The sequence below is a fragment of the Oncorhynchus nerka genome, linkage group LG16 (assembly GCF_034236695.1).
Source record: "Oncorhynchus nerka isolate Pitt River linkage group LG16, Oner_Uvic_2.0, whole genome shotgun sequence".
NCBI classification, from domain to species: Eukaryota; Metazoa; Chordata; class Actinopteri; order Salmoniformes; family Salmonidae; genus Oncorhynchus; species Oncorhynchus nerka.
Window position 1 is genome coordinate 36,420,180 of NC_088411.1, and position 27,549 is coordinate 36,447,728.

Consider the following 27,549-nt stretch of genomic DNA (forward strand, 5'->3'; position numbering starts at 1 on the left):
TGTCATTCAATTTAAATATTTGTATTTTTCTAATGCCTCTTAAGGGGAACATAGTCTAAAAGTAATCAGATTACTTTATGGAGTTTGGGCAATCCAAAAGTGACTTTCCTAATTAAAATTTGTCAGGTAACTAGAACCTAACAAATTACACGTAGAAAGTAACCTACCCAACATTCTTCCTGAGGTACTCCCTCCCCAGGCCTGGAACTAGAAGAGTCAGTCCCTGAGGTGCTCCCTCCCCAGGCCTGGAACTAGAAGAGTCAGTCCCTGAGGTGCTCCCTCCCCAGGCCTGGAACTAGAAGAGTCAGTCCCTGAGGTACTCTCTCCCCAGGCCTGGAACTAGAAGAGTCAGTCCCTGAGGTACTCTCTGCTCTCATATACCTCATTAACATGTCAACAAAAATCCTGGGCAGAGTCAGCTATCTGTATATCCAGGATGAGCAAGTCTGTATTATATACACAAACATAAGATGCACTTTATTGTTTTGTTTTTTTTACTTACAGAGAACAGAAATATGCATTTATGCTCACAACCTAATTATTGTATCATGCCCTGCCGTAGCTCTTCTGTTTCCCCTCAGCATTCTTCTTGCAGTGTGTATGATGATTGCTGTGGAAAAACTGTGGCTCGGGCAGTACTGGAGGTATTGACTTATTGGAAAGCATTGGTGTGGGCTTTTCCTGAATAGCTGTTTGATGTCTGAGCTGCCTTCGACCAACACTGGAGAGACTTTTCCCACTGTTGAAGAAACAAGCTTGGACGTGCCTTCGAACCAACGCTAGAGAGAGAGAGAGTTTTCCCACGGTTGAAGAAACAAGCTCAGACATGCCCGAAATCAACATCTACCTACCACCTTTAGGGTAGCACACTCAAGTTATGCATTGTGAAAATCAATGGGTGGTGAGACATTATATGGCCAAGATTTCATTACACTCCTTTTATGTTCAAGTACAAGGTACACTATGGCACATGCGTTACATTGTTATCGTGTGGATTTCTTATTTAGGGACGCGGATAAGGGATATTAGAGAGATCGAGAGAGCAAGAGAGATGGGGGAGAGAGAGATGGGGGGGAGAGAGCGATGGGGGGGATAGAGAGAGAGAGAGAGATTGGGGGAGAGAGATGGGGGAGAGACAGAGAGAGAGAGAGAGATGGGGGGAGAGAGAGAGAGATGGGGGGGAGAGAGAGAGAGAGAGGGGGGGAGAGAGAGCGATGGGGGAGAGAGAGAGAGAGAGATGGGGGGAGAGAGATGGGGGGAGGAGAGAGAGAGAGATGGGGAGAGAGAGAGAGAGGGGAGAGAGAGAGAGAGAGATGGGGGAGAGAGAGCGATGGGGGGAGAGAGAGAGAGAGATGGGGAGAGAGAGAGAGAGAGAGAGAGAGAGAGAGATGGGGGAGAGAGATGGGGGAGAGACAGAGAGAGAGAGGGGGAGAGAGAGAGAGATGGGGGAGAGAGAGCGATGGGGGGGAGAGAGAGAGAGAGAGAGATGGGGGGGAGAGAGATGGGGGAGAGAGAGAGAGAGAGAGATGGGGGGAGAGAGAGAGAGGGGGAGAGAGAGAGAGAGATGGGGGAGAGAGAGATAGAGCGAGAGATGGGGGGAGAGAGAGAGATGGGGGGAGAGAGAGAGAGAGATGGGGGAGAGAGAGAGAGAGAGAGATGGGGAGAGAGAGAGAGATGGGGGAGAGAGAGAGAGAGAGAGAGAGAGAGAGAGGGGGAGAGAGAGAGAGATGGGGGGAGAGAGAGAGAGAGAGAGAGAGATGGGGGAGAGAGAGATGGGGGAGAGAGAGAGAGATGGGGGGAGAGAGAGAGATGGGGGGAGAGAGAGAGATGGGGGAGAGAGAGAGAGAGAGAGATGGGGGAGAGAGAGAGAGAGAGCTCAGACATGCCCGAAATCAACATCTACCTACCACCTTTAGGGTAGCACACTCAAGTTATGCATTGTGAAAATCAATGGGTGGTGAGACATTATATGGCCAAGATTTCATTACACTCCTTTTATGTTCAAGTACAAGGTACACTATGGCACATGCGTTACATTGTTATCGTGTGGATTTCTTATTTAGGGACGCGGATAAGGGATATTAGAGAGATCGAGAGAGCAAGAGAGATGGGGGGAGAGAGAGATGGGGGGGGAGAGAGCGATGGGGGGAGAGAGAGAGAGAGAGAGAGATGGGGGAGAGAGAGCGATGGGGGGGAGAGAGAGAGAGAGAGATGGGGGAGAGAGATGGGGGAGAGAGAGAGAGAGAGAGATGGGGGAGAGAGAGCGATGGGGGGGAGAGAGAGAGAGAGAGATGGGGAGAGAGATGGGGGAGAGACAGAGAGAGAGAGATGGGGAGAGAGAGAGAGAGGGGAGAGAGAGAGAGAGAGATGGGGGAGAGAGAGCGATGGGGGAGAGAGAGAGAGAGAGAGAGAGAGAGAGAGATGGGGGAGAGAGATGGGGAGAGAGGGGAGAGAGAGAGAGAGGGGGGGAGAGAGAGCGATGGGGGGGAGAGAGAGAGAGAGAGATGGGGGGGAGAGAGATGGGGGAGAGACAGAGAGAGAGAGATGGGGGAGAGAGAGAGAGGGGGAGAGAGAGAGAGAGATGGGGGGAGAGAGATAGGGAGAGATGGGGAGAGAGAGAGATGGGAGATGGGGGAGAGAGAGAGATGGGGGGGAGAGAGAGAGAGAGATGGGGGAGAGAGAGAGAGAGGGGGAGAGAGAGAGGGAGAGAGAGAGAGAGGAGAGAGAGAGAGAGAGATGGGGAGAGATGGGGGAGAGATGGGGAGAGAGAGAGATGGGGGGAGAGAGAGAGATGGGGGAGAGAGAGAGATGGGGGAGAGAGAGAGAGATGGGGAGAGAGAGAGAGAGAGAGAGATGGGGGGAGAGAGAGAGAGAGATGGGGGGGAGAGAGAGAGAGAGAGATGGGGAGAGAGAGAGATAGCGAGATGGGGGAGAGAGAGAGATAGCGAGATGGGGGAGAGAGAGAGATAGCGAGAGGGGGAGAGAGAGAGAAAGAGCGAGAGATGGGGGGGAGAGAGAGAGAGAGAGCGAGAGATGGGGGAGAGAGAGAGAGAGATGGGGAGAGAGAGAGCGAGAGATGGGGGAGAGAGAGAGAGAGAGAGCGAGAGATGGGGGGAGAGAGAGAGAGAGAGCGAGAGATGGGGGGAGAGAGAGAGAGAGAGAGAGAGAGAGAGAGATGGGGGAGAGAGATGGGGGGGAACCAGTTCTCTGACAGATGACTGTAATATTACAGTCAACCTCTTATGACAGAGTGCAACAAGTCAGTCAATATCTCCAGTAATAAAACATATATTGTTTTTCCCCCCTAGAAGACTGTCAAGCTCTGACACTGGTGGGTGACATCATCAAAGGCCATAATATGTCTTGTCCTTCCGTGATGATCATCCATACTCTGGTCCGAAATGGCACCATATTCCCTAAATAAGGCACTACTTTTGACCAGAGTAATATGGGCCCTAGTCAGAAGTAGTGCACTATAATAGTGCACCACAGAAGTAGTGCACCATTTGGGACACACTGACTAGCAGACGTCCAAGATGACATGCCCAGCCATGGTCTTATAGTCCGCTAATCACAAATATAACCGCATTTAACTTAAAGAATGTGCACTGGCTAGCTAAGGAATGACGACCACTGCGCTTTTCTGGGCTCAGATGACATGTACTGTACCAGCCATAACGAGTTGTGCATAAAATGGACTGCGTGTGATCACTGGTTTGTGTTGCGCAATCAATCTATTTTCCTTTCAATATTTCGATTCGTGGTGATCATAACATCAAATCAATCAAATGGATTTCTAAAGCCCTTCTTACATCAGCTGATGTCACAAAGTGCTGTACAGAAACCCATCCTAAAACCACAAACAGCAAGCAAAGCAGATGTAGAATCACGGCGTAGAAGTAATGTTAATTAAACCTTTTCTATAAATAAAATGTTTGAAATGAAAATGTATTGTTTTTTTCTTTGTATTTACACTGTTGTAAACTGGACACTCACCCATGTTGTAGCCATATGGAGACTCGCTGGCTCCGTCCTCGAGGCTCGCAAGTATCTCCCCCTTTCCCACATCGCTGTCCCCGACCAGGAGAAACTTGAGCAGAAAATCGTAAGCCTTGGCGGGGCTGGTTCTGTGGTTCATCCTCACGGTGAAGAATGATTATGTTCCATCATGGAACACCGTGTACACGACTGTTCGATCACTTCTTCCGTTTCTCCTCCAACTCGAGATTTGAGCTGTGTGACGCACGAATCAAAGGAGCAAAGAAGAGAGTCAAATTGAATGTGGAATTCTTCGACTGTTTATATTACGATTCAAAAATAATATCTGGTAACTCACAAAGTCTCCAAAATAGAAGCTTGAATGAAAGCTACAAGTGTCAATTTGGTCACCGAAAGGGACAACACAATGTAATTAAAAATGTATAAAAATGAGCCTACATCTACAGTGTAATCCACTGTAACATCAAAGCTTGCCGCTCACGCCGAACCTGTTCCTGTGCTCAAATCTTCTTTCCATAAATCCTTCATTCACGCTACCGTGCCTTTAAAGTACCAGAAGTGTCATTTTTTTATAGTCCTGCTTTTGGGTCGCCAGCCACGCTGTTCCGCAGCTCTCTCGGATGTCTGTCGTTTCCTCTCTCCAAGCAGGCATGTCTCCAGTAGCCGCAGAGGGTCAAGCCTTGCGCCGCTTTGGTTGGCTCATCCAGCGGGTTGCTAGGGCAGCCTTGAATCGGTAGTAGTCGCTGCAAACGTCAGTCAAAAACCCGAAATACCCATTTGATACAAGAGAGGGGTGTGACTACCGCTGCTTGCCAAGCCTTGTTCGGTCTGAGCTCAACGCTAGCCCTGATGAGAGATCAGTGTTAGGGATTTTAACCCTGTAGGAAGGGATAGGATGACCGATGACGGCTGCTTGAACTGATTCCGGGTCAGTATTTGTGGGCGCCCGCAGCAGCCACTGGTTTGCAGTGGACAGCGTGGCTTGGTTTGTTGTGTTTTGGCTGGGCACGATTTCTGACGTAGCCTAGCGCAGAACAGTTCCACGGATTTACGGACATTCTTATATTCAGACAACAATCGGACAGCCAGTCTCGCTGTAAAACAGCAGCAAATTTTGAGAAAAACAATTGCAATCATTTTGACGAGGAAATTATAATTACAAATCGTGTTAAAATGTGATCAATAATAGTATTACCTAATTTAATGGATTAAGTTTTCCCTAAGAAAAAACTGTTAGAGACAATAGTCCACATACAATATACATAATTCAGGTAAAATACAACTGAACTGTACCATTATAAATAAAGGGCTATATTTGATACATTGCTCAATATCAATAAAACAGACCAGGGATCTCTTGTCCTGTGAATAGTGTATGGGGGGTGATTCGTGCCAGAATTAAGCTTTGTGAAGCTACTGATACCTCTCACCAAGTCACCTAATGTCTTCCTAGCGCCATAAAATACCGCCACGAATTAACATGGACTGTCAATGGAGACAGTACATGTCACGTTCAGGTCACGTAGACGTAGTATTCACGCCGTGTAACGTGGCATTGACAGGTCACATGTCTGTTTGCTTGTAAGTTCATTATGGACACCTTACAAACATCTACATGTACATGATTTTGTACAAATATTTTTCATTGTCGGAGTAATCTAATCAATTTCATCATCATTGGGGCGGCCTAGTGGTTAGAGCGTTGGACTAGTAACCGGAAGGTTGCGAGTTCAAACCCCTGAACTGACAAGGTACAAATCTGTCGTCCTACCCCTGAACAGGCAGTTAACCCACTGTTCCAAGGCTGTCATTGAAAATAAGAATTTGTTCTTAATTGTTCTTGCCTAGTTAAATAAAATGTATCAATTTAGCTCAAATAGGCATATCATCTCAATACAAAAATGAGTAGGTTAGTTGATATTGTAGCCAGCCACCATTACTGTGTAGATATGCTGATTTCTCACTTCAATACAAACACAAGGGCTTCTTTGTTCGAGGTAGCCCTATTCAGAAATAAGAGGGAGCTTAGGTCTCTAGATGCGCATTCAAAATATCTCGGACTTCCGACTTCAGTGCATTCAAGACAATTGGGAACCCTGAAAAAAACAAGCTCAGACTGGAGAAAATGTTTGTTTTGAGTGGTCATCCAATTCGGAATTCCAATTCAGAAACTCTGGCATATTTCTCTGACCTGAAAACCACTGATGTCATGATTTTACTTCGCCCCCCCAAGTTCCCAGTTTACCAGTTTAATAGACACAATAGACATGTAGCCTAGTGGTTAGAGTGTTGGGCCACCAAAAGGTTGCTGGATTGAATCCCTGAGCTGACAAGGTAAAAAATTGTTGTTCTGCTCCTGGACAAGGCAGTTAACCCACTGCTCCCTGATAGGCTGTCATTGTAAATAAGAATTTGTTCTTAACTGACTTGTCTAGTTAAATAAAGTTTTAAAAAATCACTGTCACAATGCAATCCTTAGGCTATAAATTTCTGTGGTCTTGAATTGAGGGGGTATGTGTGGATATAGGATTAACCCTTGTTATAGATACAGGCAAAAAGCATATGCTACCGCTTCTTTGCTTAGGCTATTAATTTCAGTGCAGTTACGTTCTTACGCATAACCATAGCCTAAACGGAACCGAAAACACCCCAGCCTGTTTTGATCAACATTTCAGCTGTTTGTCATTGATTTAGTCCACAATCGCATACAGATTTGATACACATGAAGACCTATATTTAATCTAGATTTGACAACAACAAAAAATAGCCTGACTAGGATTCTCACTTTTCCCCACTTCATATTTGTTACCAATTAGGCTAAATCTATTCCTGTTAATAAGCTTTTGTTTTGCTATTAATTTGCATAGGCTAACCATTGCGTTTAAAATGATTTACCATCTTCTGCTTTTTATGAATAAACAGGTAAAGGGGTAAAAAAATATATATAATTTTGATGCCCCCCCCGACACATTAATGTTACTTATGTTACAGATCACAAAGTAATCTCATTTCCACTCCATTCATATGCAAATACATTTGATTTATACACTGGCTTGTATGGCTGCCATGTTTTCATTTAAAACAAGCCTTCCCTTATCTACACTGAAATAATATTATTTTAGTAGTCCTTTATTATGATTTGTTTTTAAATCATAGCTCATTAGTACACCCTTATGGTTCAATATATATATATATATATCTATTGTATGTCCTATGATCCAACAATGAATAATGTTGAACTAACAAATACCATCAAGGGATAGGTTACAATTTACAATAATGAACACCATATGAAACAGCCGTGAAAACCAATCTGGCAATATTTTAAATATATAAACATTGATTTTTTTTGTTACATGTGTCAATTTACTTTCACATGTAGACTCACATGGCAATCATAGACTGAAATACTGAATTCTGCTATGTGGGATAGGGAGGAGGTGGGTGCTGTGTGGACATTTACATTACATTTACATTTAAGTCATTTAGCAGACGCTCTTATCCAGAGCGACTTACAAATTGGTGCATTCACCTTATGACATCCAGTGGAGCAGCCACTTTACAATAGTAAAGAGGTTCTTCCTGTCACTTGTTTTCAACAGGCAGTCAGTCTCAGAAGAGGGAGACTGCAAAGTCCAGGCGCTGCTGCTCTCTCTGTTCTGAGTGTTTGCAGTTTTAGTGTTTTTCACTAATCTGTGCATCTCACATTATGTGCCCAGTATGATAGTTTTCTTGCTCTTTCGTAGCAGATAATGACAACATGACAATAACAGTAGCTGATGTAATGAAAAGCTGGAGGGTGGTTGGTAATGGAGAACATCAGGTGGATCCATGTCTGGGTGTTAGGCAGAACCCTTAGGTCCTGGAGAACAGGAGCAGAGTAAAGGGAACAGGGTAGGAAACAGCCATAACAAGCAAACACACAGGTTACAGGCATATCAGGTATGTAAAAGTACAGTTATTGAATTATTTAATTTAAATATTTGATATTTGATTTGTTAATGGCAGACAGAAAAGGATACATGTCTGATATGTTTTATGTCATTGGGGTTGATGAGGGAGGTAAGGGATGGTCCCTGGAAAAGGTAAGAGAGATGAGATGTGAGAGAAACTCCAGGGTGGTGTCATGAACACTGGAGTCATACACCTTAACTTCAGGCTAGGGTCCCTTTTTCAGAATATTTGCCTGACTTACGTGCCCAAAGTAAACTGCCTGTTTCTCAGGCCCAGAAGCCAGGATATGCATATAATTTATATCATTTGATAGAAAACACTTTGATGTTTGTAGAAATGTTAAAATAATGTATCAGACTATAACACAATTGATATAGTAGCCTAAAATCCAATGAAAAACCAACCAGAATTGAAGGAATGATACATCACGCTAAATACAGGGAAATTCTTGCGGGAAACCTGTTTCATTCTTCCAGAGATTTGAGACTGGGACGGAGGTTCACCTTCCAGCAGGACAATGACCCTAAGCATACTGCTAAAGCAACACACGAGTGGTTTAAGAGAAAACATTTAAATGTCTTGGAATGGCCTAGTCAAAGCCCAGACCACAATCCAATTGAGAATCTGTGGTATGACTTAAAGATTGCTTTACACCAGCAGGAACCCATCCAACTTGAAGGAGCTGGAGCAGTTTTTCCGTGAAGAATGGGCAATAATTCCAGTGGCTAGATGTGCCAAGCTTATAGAGACATACCCCAAGAAACTTGCAGCTGTAATTGCTGCAGAAGGTGGCTCTACAAAGTATAGACTTTGGGGGGGATGAATAGTTATGCACGCTCAAGTTCTGTTTTTTTGTCTTATTTCTTGTTTGTTTCACAATAAAACATATTTTGCATCTTCAAAGTGGTAGGCATGTTGTATAAATCAAATGATACAACCGCCACAAAAATATATTTTAATTCCAGGTTGTAAGTCAACAAAATAGGAAAAATGCCAAGGGGGGTGAATACTTTCGCAAGGCACTGTATATATCTAATAGCACCGTGTGTATATTTTCATTTATAATTTCATTCATCCATGAAATAAATAATACTAGCACATCAAATAACGTTATTATTGAACACTAGGCTACTCCCCTATTGACACAGTAAATAATATTGCCTATGTGCATTCAACAATACGTTATAAACAAAAAGTGATTATATTCAAATTAACCAAATTTGCCTTAACACAGTAGGCCTGAATATTTTCTAACGATATTACAAACTTAAATATAGCCTACTTACTCCTCAATCGGATTATGGACATCTTGTTCATTCTTTTCATCATCTCTAAGGAAACTATCTGGGGCAGACACTCGAAAATCATGTTTGCTGCTTGTAGAAAAACAAAACAAATGTCTGTGCAGAGTTTTCAAATACTGTGCCTGTCTCTCACTCTATGAACGGTCACATCTGTCCGGTTTCCTTGGGACGTCCCTACCCTGAACCCCAAACTATAACCCTTAACTAAAATAAACTTAACCATTTTACATTTATACTTGATTGACGTATGGACATCCCAAGGATCCCAAATAGCACTCCTCTATTCGACTGAAAGCCATGGACACAACTCTTATTGGTTGTCTGATGTAGCCTACTGGGAACTGGTAACAACTCAGTCTGTGATTGGATAACAACATTTAGAATGTATACAGTGAGATAAAATAACATACCATGCCATGAGGTGTTGAGGGTAAGACAGATGACCTATAGATTGGACATAATCTTTTCTAGGCAGTTAGCGATAACAGAAAATAGACAAGCTGTAGGCTACACTATTGCTCAGGGTGGCTACTTCGGAATGTCAGCTTGAACATTTATGATTGAGATGAAATATATTCATATAAACTATGCATCTTATGGCCTTCATTAACACGCAGGCGTTACACAGACGTTAGTAAGGCGTTGGTATGACGACATGTTAGTTACACGCAGGCGTCACGCAGACGTTGGTATCATGTCATGTCAGTCAGACGTTCAATGGTAGACGACAGTCACGTGGTGGTATGGTTGCCTAGGCTTCATTCTGGCATATATCACCCCCCATACCAGGGAGTAAACATTGTATTGCGAGCAGTAGAGTATTGTTTACAGAGCAGTGGTCATAAATACTTGTCCTGGACAGCTACCCTCCTGTAAGTTTTAGCTCCAACCCCAGCTGTAACTAACCTGATGCAGTTTATCAACCAGCTAATTATTAGAATCAGGTGGGCTAGATTAGGGTTGAAGCGAAAACCTACAGGACACTACATCTCCAGGAAGAGGATTGAAGAGCCCTGGTGTGGTGGATGGATGCCTTGGGTCTGTTGATCAGATGGGTTATGTAACAATAAGAGAGAAGCTGCCTGCTGGCAGCAGCTTCAACTCCACTGTGTCCATTGCGTAATTGCACACCAGGCAACACGGAGAGATTCGAGGAATTAATTCGGACATCGTAATTATTAGGCTACATATTCGTTATTAGCTTGTAAATCACCAAAGGCAATGGACATGTGTAGGACCTACATGATAATAAAAGATTGTAGCCTATTTTTTGCACTGAAATAGTGAATTTGAAACAATTAAGAGAAAATTAGATATGACTTGAGTTTGACTGAATTTCTTTCATTTCCTGTCCATTACTTTTATTTGAGTTTCGCTTTGTTTTTTCCTTTTCACAAATAAAGCTTTCTTTGCTCACATTACATAAAATGAGATCATCCACACAGACGTAAGGTATTCGTAGTGCGCCACAGTTGTTGATTGCATCAATGATTACCGTTCATCGCCTGACCTCTAGTGGTGTATTGTCGGTAGTACAAATAATAAACGCAGGACAAGTTGGATGCAAAGTTCAGATGTATAACAGTGTTGCCACTTTCAAAACAACTGGGAACTCGGAAATCTCAGACAACTGGTAGCTAGGAAAAATAAGCTCCGACTATAAAAATCGTTTGAACGTCATCAAACTCGGAATTCCGACCTGAAGATCACTTACATCATGATTTGGCCTCGTTTTTTCCCGAGTTGTCAGTTGTCTTGAAAGCACCATTCAGTCCTCACACGCTTGTGACAGAGTTGACTGTTACCTCGGGCTTTGCCAAGTTTGATTTATCTGGTGAAACCATATTAAATATATATTTAAATGCTAGAAAATAAACCTTTAGGCGTTCAATTACAGCTCGTAGAACTGTTAAATGTTTAGTTATGTATCTACAGTAGGCTATGATCTATTAAAGCTTCTGGGGGCGCTTTTATTTGTCTCACATTTCAGTTGGCTAAAACTGTCCATTACACTTCTGACGACTCATAACACCAGCACAGCATTTCAATAATCGTATTATCTCATTATAACAGTTTGTACGGAACAACCCGTTTCCCCACAACGTTCTTGAACAGACTTCGAGGTACATTTGTTTCCGTTTGGTGGGTGTGGCTTGAAGCAATGAGAGACGTGTTTAAACGGCAGTGGCTAGCCATGCTGACAGCATTCCCCAAACCCTCCTCGTTTTTCAAATGGTCGTTCAGTACAGCACCGTTTCCGTTCAATTGAACGTTCCAGAACGTAAACATGTAGTGAACGCAGCCCTGCTGATTAGAAGGTCCTGTGTAGATTGTATTTTCAAGCTCTATAAATAGAGAGTTGCACACAATATATATAATCTTCCAGTAATGTATTGGGTAAACCACCAACGTTTTACAGTGCTTGCTTCAGAGTAATACCATTAGTGTTTCTCCTTGTTGTGTAGACAAACATTGCAATTAGTGCAGCCAACGACCACAGTGAGGGGTAGTATAATTAGGGTGAGGAGGGATGAGAAAGTGAAACAGTTAAACACATATACAATAGTTTACAGCATATTGAATATATTAGCCTATTATTTTCATCATCATATTGCAACATGATTAGATATTGTATATATAGTATTAACATCATAAATCATTATTATTTACTAATTTAGTTCAAACATAAAGCATACAAAACACCATCAACATAGGTGACATCATACAGTATGTGCAAGCTGATAAATTGTGGAAACAATATGTTCATTTAGCAGACATGTTCCTAAAGAAACAACCAAAATGGCCTGAGGTCAAAGTTGACATTTAGACCACTAGGGGTCAGCATTTTTTGATTGGGGCTCTATTAGTCCTCCCGCTCCTCTCCTTGGAGGGAAGTCTACTTTTATAGCCTACAGTTTATTCTCAGATAGTCAGCACCTTTACTACACATGGTTAGCAGATGTTAATGCGAGTGTAGCGAAATGCTTGTGCTTCTAGTTCCGACAGTGCAGTAATATCTAACAAGTAATCTAACAATTCCCCAACAACTACCTAATACACACAAATCTAAAGGGGTGAATAATGAGAATATGTACATGTAAGTATATGGACAAGCGATGGCCAAGCGGCATAGGCAAGGTGCAATAGATGGTATAACATACAGTATATGCATGTGATATGAGTAATGTAAGATATTTAAACATTATTAAAGTGCCATAAAGTGACTAGTGATCCATTGTTTAAAGTGATCAGTGATTCATTTATTAAAATGGCCAGTGATTGGGTCTCAATGTAGGCAGCAGCCTCTCTGAGCTAACGATTGCTGTTTAGCAGTCTGATGGCCTTGAGATTGAAGCTGTTTTTCAGTCTCTCGGTCCCTGCTTTGATACACCTGTACTGACCTCGCCTTCTGGATGGTAGCAGTGTCAACAGGCAGTGGCTCGGGTGGTTGTTGTCCTTGATGATCTTTTTGTCCTTCCTGTGACATCGGGTGATGTACAGTTGAAATCGGAAGTTTACATACACCTTAACCAAATACATTTAAACTCAGTTTTTCACAATTCCTGACATGTAATCCTAGTAAAAATGCCCTGCCTTATGTCAGTTAGGATCACCACTTTATTTTAAGAATGTGAAATGTCAAAATAATAGTAGAGAGAATGATTTATTTCAGATTTTATTTCTTTCATCACATTGCCAGTGGGTCAGAAGTTTACATACACTTAATTAGTATTTGGTAGCATTGCCTTTAAATTGTTTAACTTGGGTCAAACGTTTCAGGTAGACTTCCACAAGCTTCCCACAATAAGTTGGGTGAATTTTGGCCCATTCCTCCTAACAGAGCTGGTGTAACTGAGTCAGGTTTGTAGGCCTCCTTGCTTGCACACGCTTTTTCAGTTCTGCCCACAAATTGTCTATAGGATTGAGGTCAGGGCTTTGTGATGGCCAATCTAATACCTTGACTTTGTTGTCCTTAAGCCATTTTGCCACAACTTTGGAAGTATGCTTGGGGTCATTGTCCATTTGGAAGACCCATTTGCAACCAAGCTTTAACTTCCTACTGATGTCTTGAGATGTTGCTTCAATATATCCACATAATTTTCCTCCCTCATGATGCCATCTATTTTGTGAAGTGCACCAGTCCCTCCTGCAGCAAAGCACCCCCACAACATGATGCTTCCACCCCCATTCTTCACGGTTGGGACGGTGTTCTTCGGCTTGCAAGCATCCCCCTTTTTCCTCCAAACATAACGATGGTCATTATAGCCAAACTGAAAGGCCGCTCATTTTTGTTTCATCAGATCAGAGGACATTTCTCCAAAAAGTACAATCTTCGTCCCCATGTGCAGTTGCAAATCGTAGACTGGCTTTTTTTATGGCGGTTTTGGAGCAGGGGATTCTTCCTTGCTGGGGGGCCCTACAGGTTATGTCGATATAGGACTCATTTTACTGTGGATATAGATACTTTTGTACCCGTTTCCTCCAGCATCTTCACAAGGTCCTTTGCTGTTGTTCTGGGATTGATTTGCACTTCGCATCAAAGTACGTTCATCTCTAGGAGACAGAACGCGTCTCCTTCCTGAGCGGTATGATGGCTGCGTGGTGTTTATACTTGCATACTGTTGTTTGTACAGATGAACGTGGTACCTTCAGGCGTTTGGAAATTGCTCCCAAGGATGAACCAGACTTGTGGAGGTTGACAATCTTTTTTCTGAGGTCTTGGCTGATTTCTTTTGATTTTCCCATGATGTCAAGCAAAGAGGCACTGAGTTTGAAGGCCTTGAAATCCACAGGTACACCTCCAATTGACTCAAATCAAGAGAACATCCCTGGTCATCCCTACTGCCTCTGATCTGGCGGACTCAATAAACGCATGCTTTGTATGTAAATTATGCCTGAGGGTTGGTGCGTGCCCCTGGCTATACGTAAAATAAAAAAAAACAAGAAAATTGTGCAGTCTGGTTTGCTTAATATAAGGAATTTTAAAGGATTTACACTTTTACTTCTGATACTTACTTTGTGCCGGGTGGAGATTATAACAGAACATGGATAAGATGTTCATAGATGACCAACAGGGTCAAATAATAATAATCATAGTGGTTGTCGAGGGTGCAAAAGGTCAGCACCTCAGGAGTAAATGTCAGTTGGCTTTTCGTAGCCGATCATTGAGAGTATCTCTACCGCTCCTGCTGTCTCTAGAGAGTTGAAAACAGCAGGTCTGGTAAAGGTAGCACGTCCGGTGAGCAGGTCAGGGTTCCATAGCCACAGGCAGAACAGTTGAAACTGGAGCAGCAGCACGGCCAGGTGGACTGGGGACAGCAAGGAGTCATCAGGCCAGGTAGTCCTGAGGCATGGTCCTAGGACTCAGGTCCTCAGAGAGAGCGAGACAGCGAGAGAGAGACAGAGAGAGGGAGAGAGAAAAAGAAAGGAGAGAAAGAAAGAGAGAATTAGAGAGAGCATACTTAACTTCACAGAGTACACCGGATAAGACCCTAGCCCCCCGACACACAAACTACTGCAGCATAAATGCTGGAGGCTTGGGACAATAAGAAGGCCTGCATCTTGTGACCGTAGTGTACGTGTAGGTATGTACGGCAGGACCAAATCGGAAAGATAGGTAGGAGGGCTAGCACTGGAGTAATATGATCTCATTTTTGGTTCTAGTAAAGATTCTAGCAGCCGTGTTCAGCACTAACTGAAGTTTATTTAGTGCTTTATCCGGGTAGCCGGAAAGTAGAGCATTGCAGTAGTCTAACCTAGAAGTGACAAAAGCATGGATAAAAACAATTTGGACAGAAAGTTTCTGATTTTTGCAATGTTATGTAGATGGAAAAAAGCTGTCCTTGAAACAGTCTTGATATGTTCGTCAATAGAGAGCTCAGGGTCCAGAGTAACGCCGAGGTCCTTCACAGTTTTATTTGAGACGACTGTAAAACCATCAAGATTAATTGTCAGATTTAACAGAAGAGCTCTTTGTTTCTTGGGACCTAGAACAAGCATCTCTGTTTTGTCCAAGTTTAAAAGTAGACCATTTACATCCACTTCCTTATGTCTGAAACACAGGCTTCCAGCGAGGGCAATTTTTGGGCTTCACCATGTTTCATTGAAATGTACAACTGTGTGTCATCCGCATAGCAGTGAAAGTCCGAACGACATCACCAAGAGGTAAAATATATAGTGAAAACAATAGTGGTCCTAAAATGGAACCTTGAGGAACACCGAAATGTACAGTTTATTTGTCAGAGGACAAACCCTCCACAGAGACAAACTGAAATCTTTCCGACAGATAAGAACTAAATCAGGCCAGAACTTGTCAGTGTAGACCAATTTGGGTTTCCAATCTCTCCAAAAGAATGTGGTGATCGATGGTATCAAAAGCAACAGTAAGCTCTAGAAGCACGAGGACAGATACAGAGCCTCGGTCTGATGCCATTAAAAGGTCATTTACCACCTTCACAAGTGCAGTCTGAGTGCTATGATCTAAAATCAGACTGAAGCGTTTCGTATACATTGTCTACATGAAGGCAGTGAGTTGCTATGCAACATATCTCCAAAATGTTACATTGTTGTTAAATCTTTCTATCCATTTCTATAACTTCTATGAAAGCATTTTAATTGCGAAAAATACATTATTTGATATAGACTATTATTTTCATGTTTTTATGAGTGTTTGAGTTTAAGTCCTTTACTGGCCGCAGTCTGCTTACACTTTAGCTTTTTTTATTCAAAACACCCCCCAAAAATTCTATGCGATTTCTTTGTATCTTCTACCCTAAGACATTTAATTGTTTTAACTTGTTAGAGAAGCGGTCCCATTGTGGGGATCAAATCAGCGGAAATTTCAAGTGCGCCATGTATAGTTTTTGATAAAACTCAAACTTTCATTAATACACACATACAAGGTACTGAATTAAAGCTACACTCGTTGTGAATCTATCCACCAAGTCAGATTTGTAAAATGCTTTTCGGCGACAGCATGAGAAGCTATTATCTGATAGCATACACCCCCAAAGTACTGCAACGTCACCTAACGACAGATTTTGCGATAGCCGGGGCTACCCAAAACGCAGAAATAAAATATAAAACATTCATTACCTTTGACGAGCTTCTTTCTTGGCACTCCTAGATGTCCCATAAACATCATTTTGGGTCTTTTTTCGATTAAATCGGTCCATATATAGCCTAGATATCGATCTATGAAGAGTGTGTGATCAACGAAAAAAATAGCGTTTTTTAAAATTAAAAAAGTCGACGATAAACTTTCACAAAACACTTCGAAATACTTTTGTAATGCAACTTTAGGTATTAGTAAACGTTAATAATCTATCAAAATGATCACGGGGCGATGTATATTCTTTAGCTTCACGTCTTGAAATCATGTCCGGATATTGCTCAACCAAAACATCCTGTCGGAGACCGGAAGAAATCGGCTCCCTTGTTTCGGTTTGATCAAGAAACAAATCCGAGACAAATGACAAGACTGTTGACATCGTGTGGAAGCTGTAGGTATTGCAACCTCGGCCTCATTTAATCTGGGTCACCTTTAACAATTGGTTGAAGTGGCGCATGGATATATTTTTCCATTTTCAGTGATCAGATTTTCCTGCACTTTTCGATGAAACGCACGTTCTGTTATAGTCACAGCCGTGATTTAACCAGTTTTAGAAACGTCTGAGTGTTTTCTATCCACACATACTAATCATATGCATATACTATATTCCTGGCATGAGTAGCAGGGCGCTGAAATGTTGCGCGATTTTTAACTAAAAGCTGCGAAAATTCGCAGCTTCCTTATTAAGATCGTACTAACATGGGCAATCAAGCTATTTTCTTCACTTTTTTTTCAGGCCACCTGGGGTATAAGACAGAAATGTGTGAAAATGATTTGATGAAACTTACATGTTGACCATATTGTGTGCGATAGCGTTACAAAATAAATGTACACATACATGTTATTCAATCATTTCATCCAAACTGCTCCCGTGCGTCCGCATAGCCAGTATTTTAGATGCCTGACACGCTACAAGTCCCACCTCACCCATCTACTGATTGATTTTGACAAGCATATATCCACGCGGGTGATTGAAAGAGAGTTAGCATTCTTAGCAATAGTTATCAACTGTACCGCAGAAATGGACCGTAAATCACAGAGAATAGATGTTGTGATGGCAGCTGCAGAGAAGTATTTGAGTATACGAGATTTGACTTCTGAAGAGTTACAGGGTCTGTTGAGTGGTGGTGTCCCATGAGTTTTTAATGAGTGTTGGAAGGGTGTTTTTAATTCAACATATTGGACGCCAACCACCGTTAAACTGCAAAGAAGAAGAAAGACGACGAAGGCCACACTCCAATAGGCTCTTTGCATTACTCCGCCTCCAACGTTCTAATTGACTTCCGACCGGTAGATGACTTCCGGAGCGAGTTCTGCTGTTGTTTTCATCATTAGCTTACTAGCTATCGTCAATGCATTTCTGACTGAAATAGTTCGCAATGACTACGTTTAAATTACAGCCCCGCGAAGGAGGTGCTAATGAACATTGTTCAGTGCCTCTGTGTTCAGTTTCTTGCAAATGTAATGGTATTGTGAGCTTCCATCGTTTCCCGGGCGATGTAGAGCTCAGAAAAAGGTGGTTGGTGGCAGTACGTCGTGACAACTTTACTGTCACCAAACACACAAAGGTGTGTAGTACACATTTAGTCGAAAGTGACTTAGTTGAGGGAAAAATTGGGGGACGACAATACTTAAAAAGAGTTGTTCCTACTGTCTTCGCGTGGAACTGGCACATTCAAAAGAGACCTGGTGTTTGGGAAAGAAAACCTCCTGCTCCGACTGAGGGGGGTGAAGAACCTGATGCGCTGCCTATGGACTGTGCCGTCTCTGATCCGGTCCAGAGCATGGGCCAAGACAGTGTAAATGTACATGTGTTTATTTATAAATAATAATTTGTTTATCTTCGACATGTATCAATAATTTGTGTTGTAGTGAATATCAGTTTGTGTGTAGCTTGTATTGGCTTTAATTAGGCAATGAGTAACAGGGGTGGAGGAAAGAAATCAAGTCAACACAGTACAGCCAGAATGCAAGATTGAATAGAATGTTAGAGATGTGTGATTGATTAACTGAACTGTTGAACATTTTTTAACTAATCTATTCTACTGTAGATTTCTTCACAAGAACATCAATACTTATTTTTCATAAAACCACTAAATGTGGCACACATGCAGGGGATCCATTCAGGTGCGAGATAGACACAATAAAAGTGGTCAACCTTCTCTCTTATAGTTTTTGAAACCTGTAGATCACAGATTACAAAGTCACACCAGCTACAACCTGTGAGAAGGATTTGACCTTACACCTGCCAGTAGTAAGCATGAGATCTCTTCAACATCAGCTCTCCATTCTGTATCTTCAGGTAAGGACATCAGCTCTCCATTCTGTATCTTCAGGTAAGGACATCAGCTCTCCATTCTGTATCTTCAGGTAAGGACATCAACTCTTCATTCTGTATCTTCAGGTAAGGACATCAGCTCTCCATTCTGTATCTTCAGGTAAGGACATCAGCTCTCCATTCTGTATCTTCAGGTAAGGACATCAGCTCTCCATTCTGTATCTTCAGGTAAGGACATCAGCTCTCCATTCTGTATCTTCAGGTAAGGGCAGTCAACATAACTTGGTACATTTGGGCACTTGATCTCTAAGAGATCTCTAAGAGTCCAAAATGTGATCTCCTAAATATTGATCGACTAGGTGAAACTCTTACGACTAAGAGGCTTCATGCATAGCTTTTATTTTTTACATATGAGAGTATGAGTGAAATGTCTCTACACTCAGCACTTACCAGCAATTTTCTACTGGGAGACTCTTTGTGGATGCAGCCCCTGTATTGCTATCAAATGTGATTTTGTCACAGTCCCTTCTAACGTGTCCTGCGCGGCATGCGAGCGTCGTAGAGGGAAAGAGAAGATATGCACGTGTTCCTGAGAGTCGTGACTGTAAGGGAATAGCTGATAGCTCCAATCTTTAAAAAATTAGATGCGAATTTGTTGGAAGAAAACATTTTGACACAACCACATTTAGCTATCGTAATCGCGTAATCGCGGTTCTATGAACTAAGTGGCTCATTAGGTTGATTGAAAATGATGGGGGGGGGTGACAAAATAGCCCTCTGGAAAAAAAGGGGGGTGTGTTCCCCTCACTTACAGTGGGGCAAAAAAAGTATTTAGTCAGCCACCAATTGTGCAAGTTCTCACACTTAGAAATATGGGAGAGGCCTGTAATTTTCATCATAGGTACACTTCAATTATGACAGACAAAATGAGAAAAAAATCACATTGTAGGATTTTTTATGAATTTATTTGAAAATTATGGTGGAAAATAAGCATTTGGTCACCTACAAACAAGCAAGATTTCTGGCTCTCACAGACCTGTAACTTCTTCTTTAAGAGGCTCCTCTGTCCTCCACTCGTTACCTGTATTAATGGCACCTGTTTGAACTTGTTATCAGTATAAAAAGACACCTGTCCACAACCTCAAACAGTCACACTCCAAACTCCACTATGGCCAAGACCAAAGAGCTGAAAGACCAAAGAGGACACCAGAAACAAAATTGTAGACCTGCACCAGGCTGGGAAGACTGAATCTGCAATAGGTAAGCAGCTTGGTTTGAAGAAATCAACTGTGGGAGCAATTATTAGGAAATGGAAGACATACAAGACCACTGATAATCTCCCTCGATCTGGGGCTCCACGCAAGATCTCACCCCGTGGGGTCAAAATGATCACAAGAACGGTGAGCAAAAATCCCAAAACCACACGGGGGGACCTAGTGAATGACCTGCAGAGAGCTGGGACCAAAGTAACAAAGCCTACCATCAGTAACACACTACGCCACCAGGGACTCAAATCCTGCAGTGCCAGACGTGTCCCCCTGCTTAAGCCAGTACATGTCCAGGCCCGTCTGAAGTTTGCTAGAGAGCATTTGGATGATCCAGAAGAAGATTGGGAGAATGTCATATGATCAGATGAAACCAAAATAGAACTTTTTGGTAAAAACTCAACTCGTCGTGTTTGGAGGACAAAGAATGCTGAGTTGCATCCAAAGAACACCATACCTACTGTGAAGCATGGGGGTGGAAACATCATGCTTTTTGGGGCTGTTTTTCTGCAAAGGGACCAGGATGACTGATCCGTTTAAAGGAAAGAATGAATGGGGCCATATATCATGAGATTTTGAGTGAAAACCTCCTTCCACCAGCAAGGGCATTGAAGATGAAACGTGGCTGGGTCTTTCAGCATGACAATGATCCCAAACACACCGTCCAGGCAACAAAGGAGTGGCTTCGTAAGAAGCATTTCAAGGTTCTGGAGTGGCCTAGCCAGTCTCCAGATCTCAACCCCATAGAAAATCTTTGGAGGGAGTTGAAAGTCCGTGTTGCCCAGCAACAGCCCCAAAACATCACTGCTCTAGAGGAGATCTGCATGGAGGAATGGGCCAAAATACCAGCAATAGTGTGTGAAAACCTTGTGAAGGCTTACAGAAAACGGTTGACCTCTGTCATTGCCAACAAAGGGTATATAACAAAGTATTGAGATAAACTTTTGTTATTGACCAAATACTTATTTTCCATGAAAATTACAGGCCTCTCTCATCTTTTAAGTGGGAGAACTTGCACAATTGATGGCTGACTAAATACTTTTTTGCCCCACTGTATATGCCAACTGAGCACATGATACAATCCATCAAAATGTCACAGCCAGTTCAATCAAATCAAATGTATTTTATAAAGCCCTCTTTACATCGGCAGCTGTCAACGTGCTTACCCAGCCTAAAACCACAAACAGCAAGCAGTCCAGAAGTAGAAGCTCAGTGACTAGGGAAAACGAGGACCTATGAAAAAAACCTAGAGAGGAACCCAGCTCCAAGGCGTGGCCAGTCTTCTTCTGGCTGTGCCAGGTGGAGATAAGAGTACATGGCCATTTAGGCCAGATCGTTCTTCAAGCTGTGTACAGGTTCATAGATGACCAGCAGTGTCAAATAATAATCACAGTGGTTTAGAGGGGTGTAACAGGTCAGCACCTCAGGAGTAAATGTCAGTTGGCTTTTCATAGCCAGGTATTCAGAGGTCGAGATAACAGATCCAATGGAGAGAGAGAGGGGAGAGAGAGAGGGTGGGGGAGAGACAAAACAGCAGGTCCGGGACTAGCTTAGACAGCCAATAGTGGGCGCTAGAGCTGCACTATCTTTTACACATACTTCGTATACACCGCCTTCAGACAAGGGTGTGCAACATCCTAAATTGGACGAAAATCCAAAAATGGTGGTGGAAAATTGTGTTTTATTTAGACAATGCGCATATCTTTCCCGTTTTTTCCCCCAGAGGCTCGCCATTAAAGCTAGTTAAGGAGGAAAATGATGCCTTTACAGCCTTAATGGATGATGCCTTATGTACGAGTCGGTCCATGGGGGGCACAAGTGTATTACAGAAGAATGCACATCAATCCTAGACGATGGTGCAGATCTAGCGCCAACTAGCGGCTGCCTAGGCTAGTCTGTGACAAGGTAGCACGTCCGGTGAACAGGTCAGGGTACCATCGTCGTAGGCAAAACAGCAGAAACTAGATCAGAAGTCTGGATCAGCAGTCTAAATCTAGATGTGAAATGTCACATGCCGTGGCATTGATCCATAAAACAACTGAGCTAGGCTTGGTTCATTCAGATCTTATTATCCAGGTCACATATGTCGTTGTAAATCTATAACGATTGCCAATGTAAGGACTTAATGGGTCAACTAATAAGGTCATAATAACGTGCCGGGCCTGTACAGGATCTCTCTGTGGTCCACAGTGTAGATTATGAGGTCTTCACTTTTTCAGCGTGCAGTGTGAAAGTACATTTGGATAAAATGGGGAGCTGTGTTGTTTTTCAGCAAGTTTCACAGATCTTTGGACAAACATATTAAATGGCAGAGTGACAACGAGTAGTCCAAATAATTACCCCCTGTCAGTGACCTACTCCAACCATTGCCATGTTCCTAAACTGGGTGTCAGAAATACATGCAGCCCGAAGACATTTGGGGTTACTTTATGACCCTGCGTCATTTGAGCTGGGTTTTTGAAACTCCAATTTGATCTAATAAAGTCGATGGCAGAGTAACAAGAAGTATTGAATACCAAAGCAACAGATCATTTACAAGCCCATGTTCAGAAACAGGTGTGCCAGAAATACATCCAGCTTCCACAGGAATTTATACAGAGCATTTGGAAAGTATTCAGACTCCTTGACTTTTCCTCATTTTGTTACGTTACAGCCTTATTCTAAAATGGATTAAAAATGTTTTTTTCCCCCACATCAATCTACACACAATACCCCATAATGACAAAGTGAAAACAGGTTTTTAGAAATGTTTGCAAATACCTTATTTACATAAGTATTCAAAACCTTTGCTATGAGACTTGAAATTGAGCTCAGGTGCATCCTGTTTCTATTGACCATCCTTGAGATGTTTCTACAACTTGATTTACGACAGGGTCCACCTGTGGTAAATTCAATTGATTGGACATGATTTGGAAAGGCACACACTTGTCTATATAAGGTCCCACAGTTGACAATGCATGTCAGAGCAAACACCAAGCCATGAGGTCGAAGGAACTGTCCGAAGAGCTCCGAGACAGGATTGTGTCGAGGCACAGATCTGGGGAAGGGAACCAGAAGCATGACAGCATCATGTTGTGGGGGGTTTTCAGCGGCAGAGACTGGGAGACTAGCCAGGATTGAGGGAAAGATGAACAGAACAAAGTACAGAGAGATCCTTGATGAAAACTTACTCCATAGGGGAGGCAGGTAGACTAGTGGTTAGAGCGTTGGGCCAGTAACCAGCAGGTAGACTAGTGGTTAGAGCGTTGGGCCAGTAACCGAAAGGTTGCTAGACTAGATCAAATCCCAGAGCTGACAAGGTAAAAATCTGTCATTCTGCCCCTGAACAAGGCAGTTAAACCACTGTTCCTAGGCTGTCATTATAAATAAGAATTTGTTCTTAACTGACTTGCCTAGTTAAATCAAATAAAAAAATAAAAGACAAGACAATGCAGGAGTGGCTTCGGGACAAGTCTCTGAATGTCCTTGATTGGCCCAGCCTGAGCCCGGATTTGAACATAATCCAATATCTCTGGAGAGACCTGGAAATAGCTGTGCAGTGACGTTCCCCATCCAACCTGACAGAGCTTGAGAGGATCTGCAGAGAAGAATGGGAGAAACTCCCCAAATACAGGTGTGCCAAGCTTGTAGCGTCATACCCAAGAAGACTGAGTATCTTGTTACCAAATACAGGTAACTTCTGAAATAATGGAAACAATTGAGTAAATGAGTGATACATGTACATGCATATTGAAAGCATGTGCTTCCACACAGGTGTAGTTCCGGAGTTAATTAAGTAATTAACGTTCCATCATGTATAAAAATGCTGGGCAGGCCGTTATTTTGGCTACCATAGTTATTGCCCCATAGGATGGCAATGCTGCCATCCACAGGGCATGAGTGGTCACTGAATAGTTTGATAAGCATAAAAACAATGTAAACCATATGCCATGGCCATCTCAATCACCAGATCTCAACCCAATTGAACGCTTATGGGAGATTCTGGAGCGACGCCTGAGACAGCGTTTTCCACCACCATCAACAAAACTGATGGAATTTCTCCTAGAAGAATGGTGTTGCATCCCTCCAATACAGTTCCAGACACTTGTAGAATCTATGACAAGGTGCATTGAAGCTGTTCTGGCTCGAAGTGGCCCAACACCTTATTAAGACACTTTATGTTGGTGTTTCCTTCCTTTTGGCAGTTAACTGTACATTGGATGTAGTTCAGGCCAGTGAAATACAAATGACAAAATACTCAAAAGTAATTAAAAATATGTATTTCAAATACATGTAACATAGATGCTGCCCATGTCTGGTTCTAGCCAAGCGTTTAGAAGAGTCAGGACAAGTGACAAATCCATTACATGGCCCAATCAAACATCAATGTTTTGAAGTGAAACACAACTTACGTATTTACAAATGTTTCATCCAGTCTCACAATTGGAAGTCTGATTTAATAATTGGAAAAAATGGAAAGTATTTCTGTCTGCCTATGAACGAGTTGAATAGAAGGTGTTGAATAGAAGGTGTTGAATAGAAGGTTGTCCAGTTTAATTGCTAATATAGTAATAGCCTTGACCTCTATGACAGCTTTTACATCTGGGATGACTGAAAACCTGATGCTAGGAGCCTCTGCTTTGTAGGAACTGTATTTTATCCCTCGGACAGAGCCATGTGCTGAAGGACTTATGTCAAACTGTCATAATAACAGTTTTAACTTCAATATTTCAAATCATCTCAATAATGTTGTACACAATCTGTTGGATCACTTGATGTAATTGCATGGCCATGGGCAGGGGGCCTGGGTTTCGGGTAAAGCCCCGCATGAGAGAGCAATTTTACAGTGCATTACTATAACCTATATGTCTAGGCTTCTATGTACGGTGAACAAATGGTAGCATAAGTTAGCGGTATAGCTGAGACAAACGCACCGTCTATAGTAGAGACGGTGTCCCTGTTTTGGGATAGCCTAGGCCCTACAGATGTAGAATATTAATTTGATCACACTTTTGTTGCTGAGAATTTTCCTGCACTGCAGGAAATGCAAACTTGTGGTGTATTTGAGTTTAAAAATGCTTGTAAAGTGTGTAATTTCCTCTTAGACATTTCAGACTTGCCCTGACGAAAAATGTATCAACACCTCAGGATTATTTTCCTGCTGTAACAAACTGTCTCAAATTAAGATCCTACCTGTATGCATCCTTCTTTCCTCCCATCCTTGAACAAATCACAGATAGATGGCTTGCACGAAAATGTTTGTTTAATTGTGTGAAAATATACTTAGTTTTTACATTAGCCTCCTTTGGAAGGTCCTTATATTGCAAAGCATTTCGTTTGGTCTGTTTTGTTGATACTCTAATTCCCTTTTTACTAGCCTATGTGTTTACCCCTCTACGGGCGGTTTTGATGATGGCGGCTGGATTCCAAAAGGATGCAAACATGTATTACGAGCCATGCTTCACAGATAGCCTATGTCATAGTGGTCAGTTTTTGGTTCCCCTTATGAGTAGGCTAATCTGGGTTAGTATTTTTTTATTTTAACTTTATTTAACTAGACAAGTCAGTTAAGAACAAATTCTACCCTGGCCAAACCATTCCCTAACCCGGACGAGGCTGGGCCAATTGTGCGCCGCCCTATGGGACTCCTGGTCACGGCCGGTTGTGATACAGCCCGGGATTGAACCTGGTCTGTAGTGACACCTCTAACACTGCAGTGCCTTAGACCGCTGCGCCACTCAAGATCCCCAACTGAGGATAAACCGAGGCCAAATCTTCCTCTGTGTTCGAGAGACCGAGAGGGGCAGCCGTGGTGCTCTCCGAGGTGAAATTAAATATTTAAGAACAGATCGAAATGTTCCTTGTAACAACTTTTTAGGCACAGTTTTCTAATAGTATTATAATATATTTGTCAGGTAGGGTGTCAGAAAGGCCTACAGGTCCAAGTACTCAACAACTGACACTCAATAACATTTTCATTATTTTTTCACTGCTGGAAATTTGCCTTTGTAGCCTATTGTCTTTTGCCATATGTTCCAAATGTCACTTTGCTTTTAACTCATTCTGTGAGTTATGTCGATGTAGGTCAGAAGAGCATCTTTAAAAACGTTATAATGGCCATTAACTGCACTGTAAAATATGTTCTCAAAAGAAGGATAATGAGTTGAGAAGATGTCCTCTCTCTGTTGCTGAAGGTCAAGCTGGCCATCAAGGGGGTCGTTCCCGAAGACCTCGGGGTGGGTAAGGCTTCCTCCGTGTCTGATGTAATCTGCTGCTAGAACGTTGGCTGGGGGGAGGAGATCTTCAGTGATTCTCGCTGCCTTTAGGTGGTTGGCAAACAAAACATCTGGAATGCCTTGGCGGGAAATGGTATGGGCATTCAATGCTGGAATTAAGTTATCTATTCCAGTTGTGCAGCATCTTCTTGCAAACGAGGAGACGCAGAACTTGGTACACAGGTCATCAATGTCCAACAAACCATCGCTTGTCATGCTGCATAGTGCGTGCTCGATGGGGTCATTTACCCTGGCATTGATTTCAACCCACTTCCTCTCTGCTTCTTGATTCTGTCTGGATTCACTCTGAATGTAAGGGGGCCTGTTGATATTGGTGCGATGTGCTTGGAGGTTGTCTTGCTGGTATAGACACAGGTAGAATTCCTTACCGTAGTCAACACTTAACTGATCGAACAAGCCGTGTTTCAGACAGATGTCTCTGTAGATCTCCTCATAAATGGTCAGGTTGTTCTTGATTGGCATTACTGAAAACCCCAAAATTTTGCCACTGAAACTGTCAGATGCCAGAACTTCAGTGACACCAAAATCATTGAGCTTCTCATTTTGATCCATGTAAAGTTGTTGTCCCACATATTCTGTAGGGTACACATGAGGATTCATCTGGCTGGCGGTGCCCTCTCTTCGCATTTGAGTGTAGACTGGTTTCATCAGTATCTGTGCCTGTCTGACGCTTCTCTCTCCCAACCTGAAGCCAGCAGCTCTTAGCATACCTGTCATGACCTTCCTGCCACAAACTGGTCCACTTCTAGTGACCGCTGCAACGATAGCATTAACACCTTCTCTTCCAAGTCGTGAGTAGTCATAGCGATGTATATCTCGTGCAGCGCAGAACTGATAGATGGACGAAGTGCTAGCTCCCCTCTCAATTCCATATTGCGTCTCCAGAACATGTTTCACTTCACTACATGTGTATCCCAATTCCTCTACTAACCTCCGAATTATGGTTTCATAATCATTAAGAACTGACATAGCTGAATGTGATTCCAGCCAGACACTCTCTCATGAAGTTTTAATTGTGTGATCAACTCCAAAAGTAACTTTTCCTCCTTCCTAGACTCTCAAAAGCCATTGGAAGAGCATACCAAGGTTCCTCCCCGCTGTCCTTCTCTCCCAATGGGTTTTGAGAAGGATGTGACTGGAGTTGATTTCCACACGCACACACACGCACACACACACACACACACACACACACACACACACACACACACACACACACACACACACACACACACACACACACACACACACACACACACACACACACACACACACACACACACACACACACACACACACACACACACACACACACACAATCTGTAACTCTAGCCTAAATGAAATTGTAGACCAGGCCTACACAACA

The 27,549-nt window shown here is 42.6% G+C and overlaps 2 protein-coding genes across 3 annotated transcripts in view; both read right to left on the reverse strand.

Moving 5' to 3' along the window:
• Positions 1-4,763, reverse strand: part of LOC115144450 (ras-related protein Rab-40B-like) — a 44,033-nt gene extending 39,270 nt beyond the window's left edge. Inside the window, exons 1-2 of one of the 2 annotated variants that reach the window (XM_029685505.2) lie at positions 4,488-4,763; positions 3,997-4,233 (exon numbers count right to left, since the gene is read on the reverse strand). In XM_029685505.2, the coding sequence (XP_029541365.1) occupies positions 3,997-4,138 (142 nt within the window). In that variant the 5' untranslated portion in view covers positions 4,139-4,233; positions 4,488-4,763. Of the gene's footprint in view, positions 1-3,996; positions 4,234-4,437 lie in introns of both variants that reach the window. The other variant, XM_029685504.2, reaches the window with a different exon arrangement.
• A 14,836-nt stretch (positions 4,764-19,599) lies between these two features.
• On the reverse strand, positions 19,600-27,311 carry LOC135561243 (uncharacterized). The gene has a single exon (XM_065002663.1). The coding sequence runs from the start codon at positions 27,153-27,155 to the stop codon at positions 25,944-25,946; it is 1,212 nt and encodes a 403-aa protein (XP_064858735.1). The 5' UTR covers positions 27,156-27,311; the 3' UTR covers positions 19,600-25,943.
• Positions 27,312-27,549: the final 238 nt, after the last annotated feature.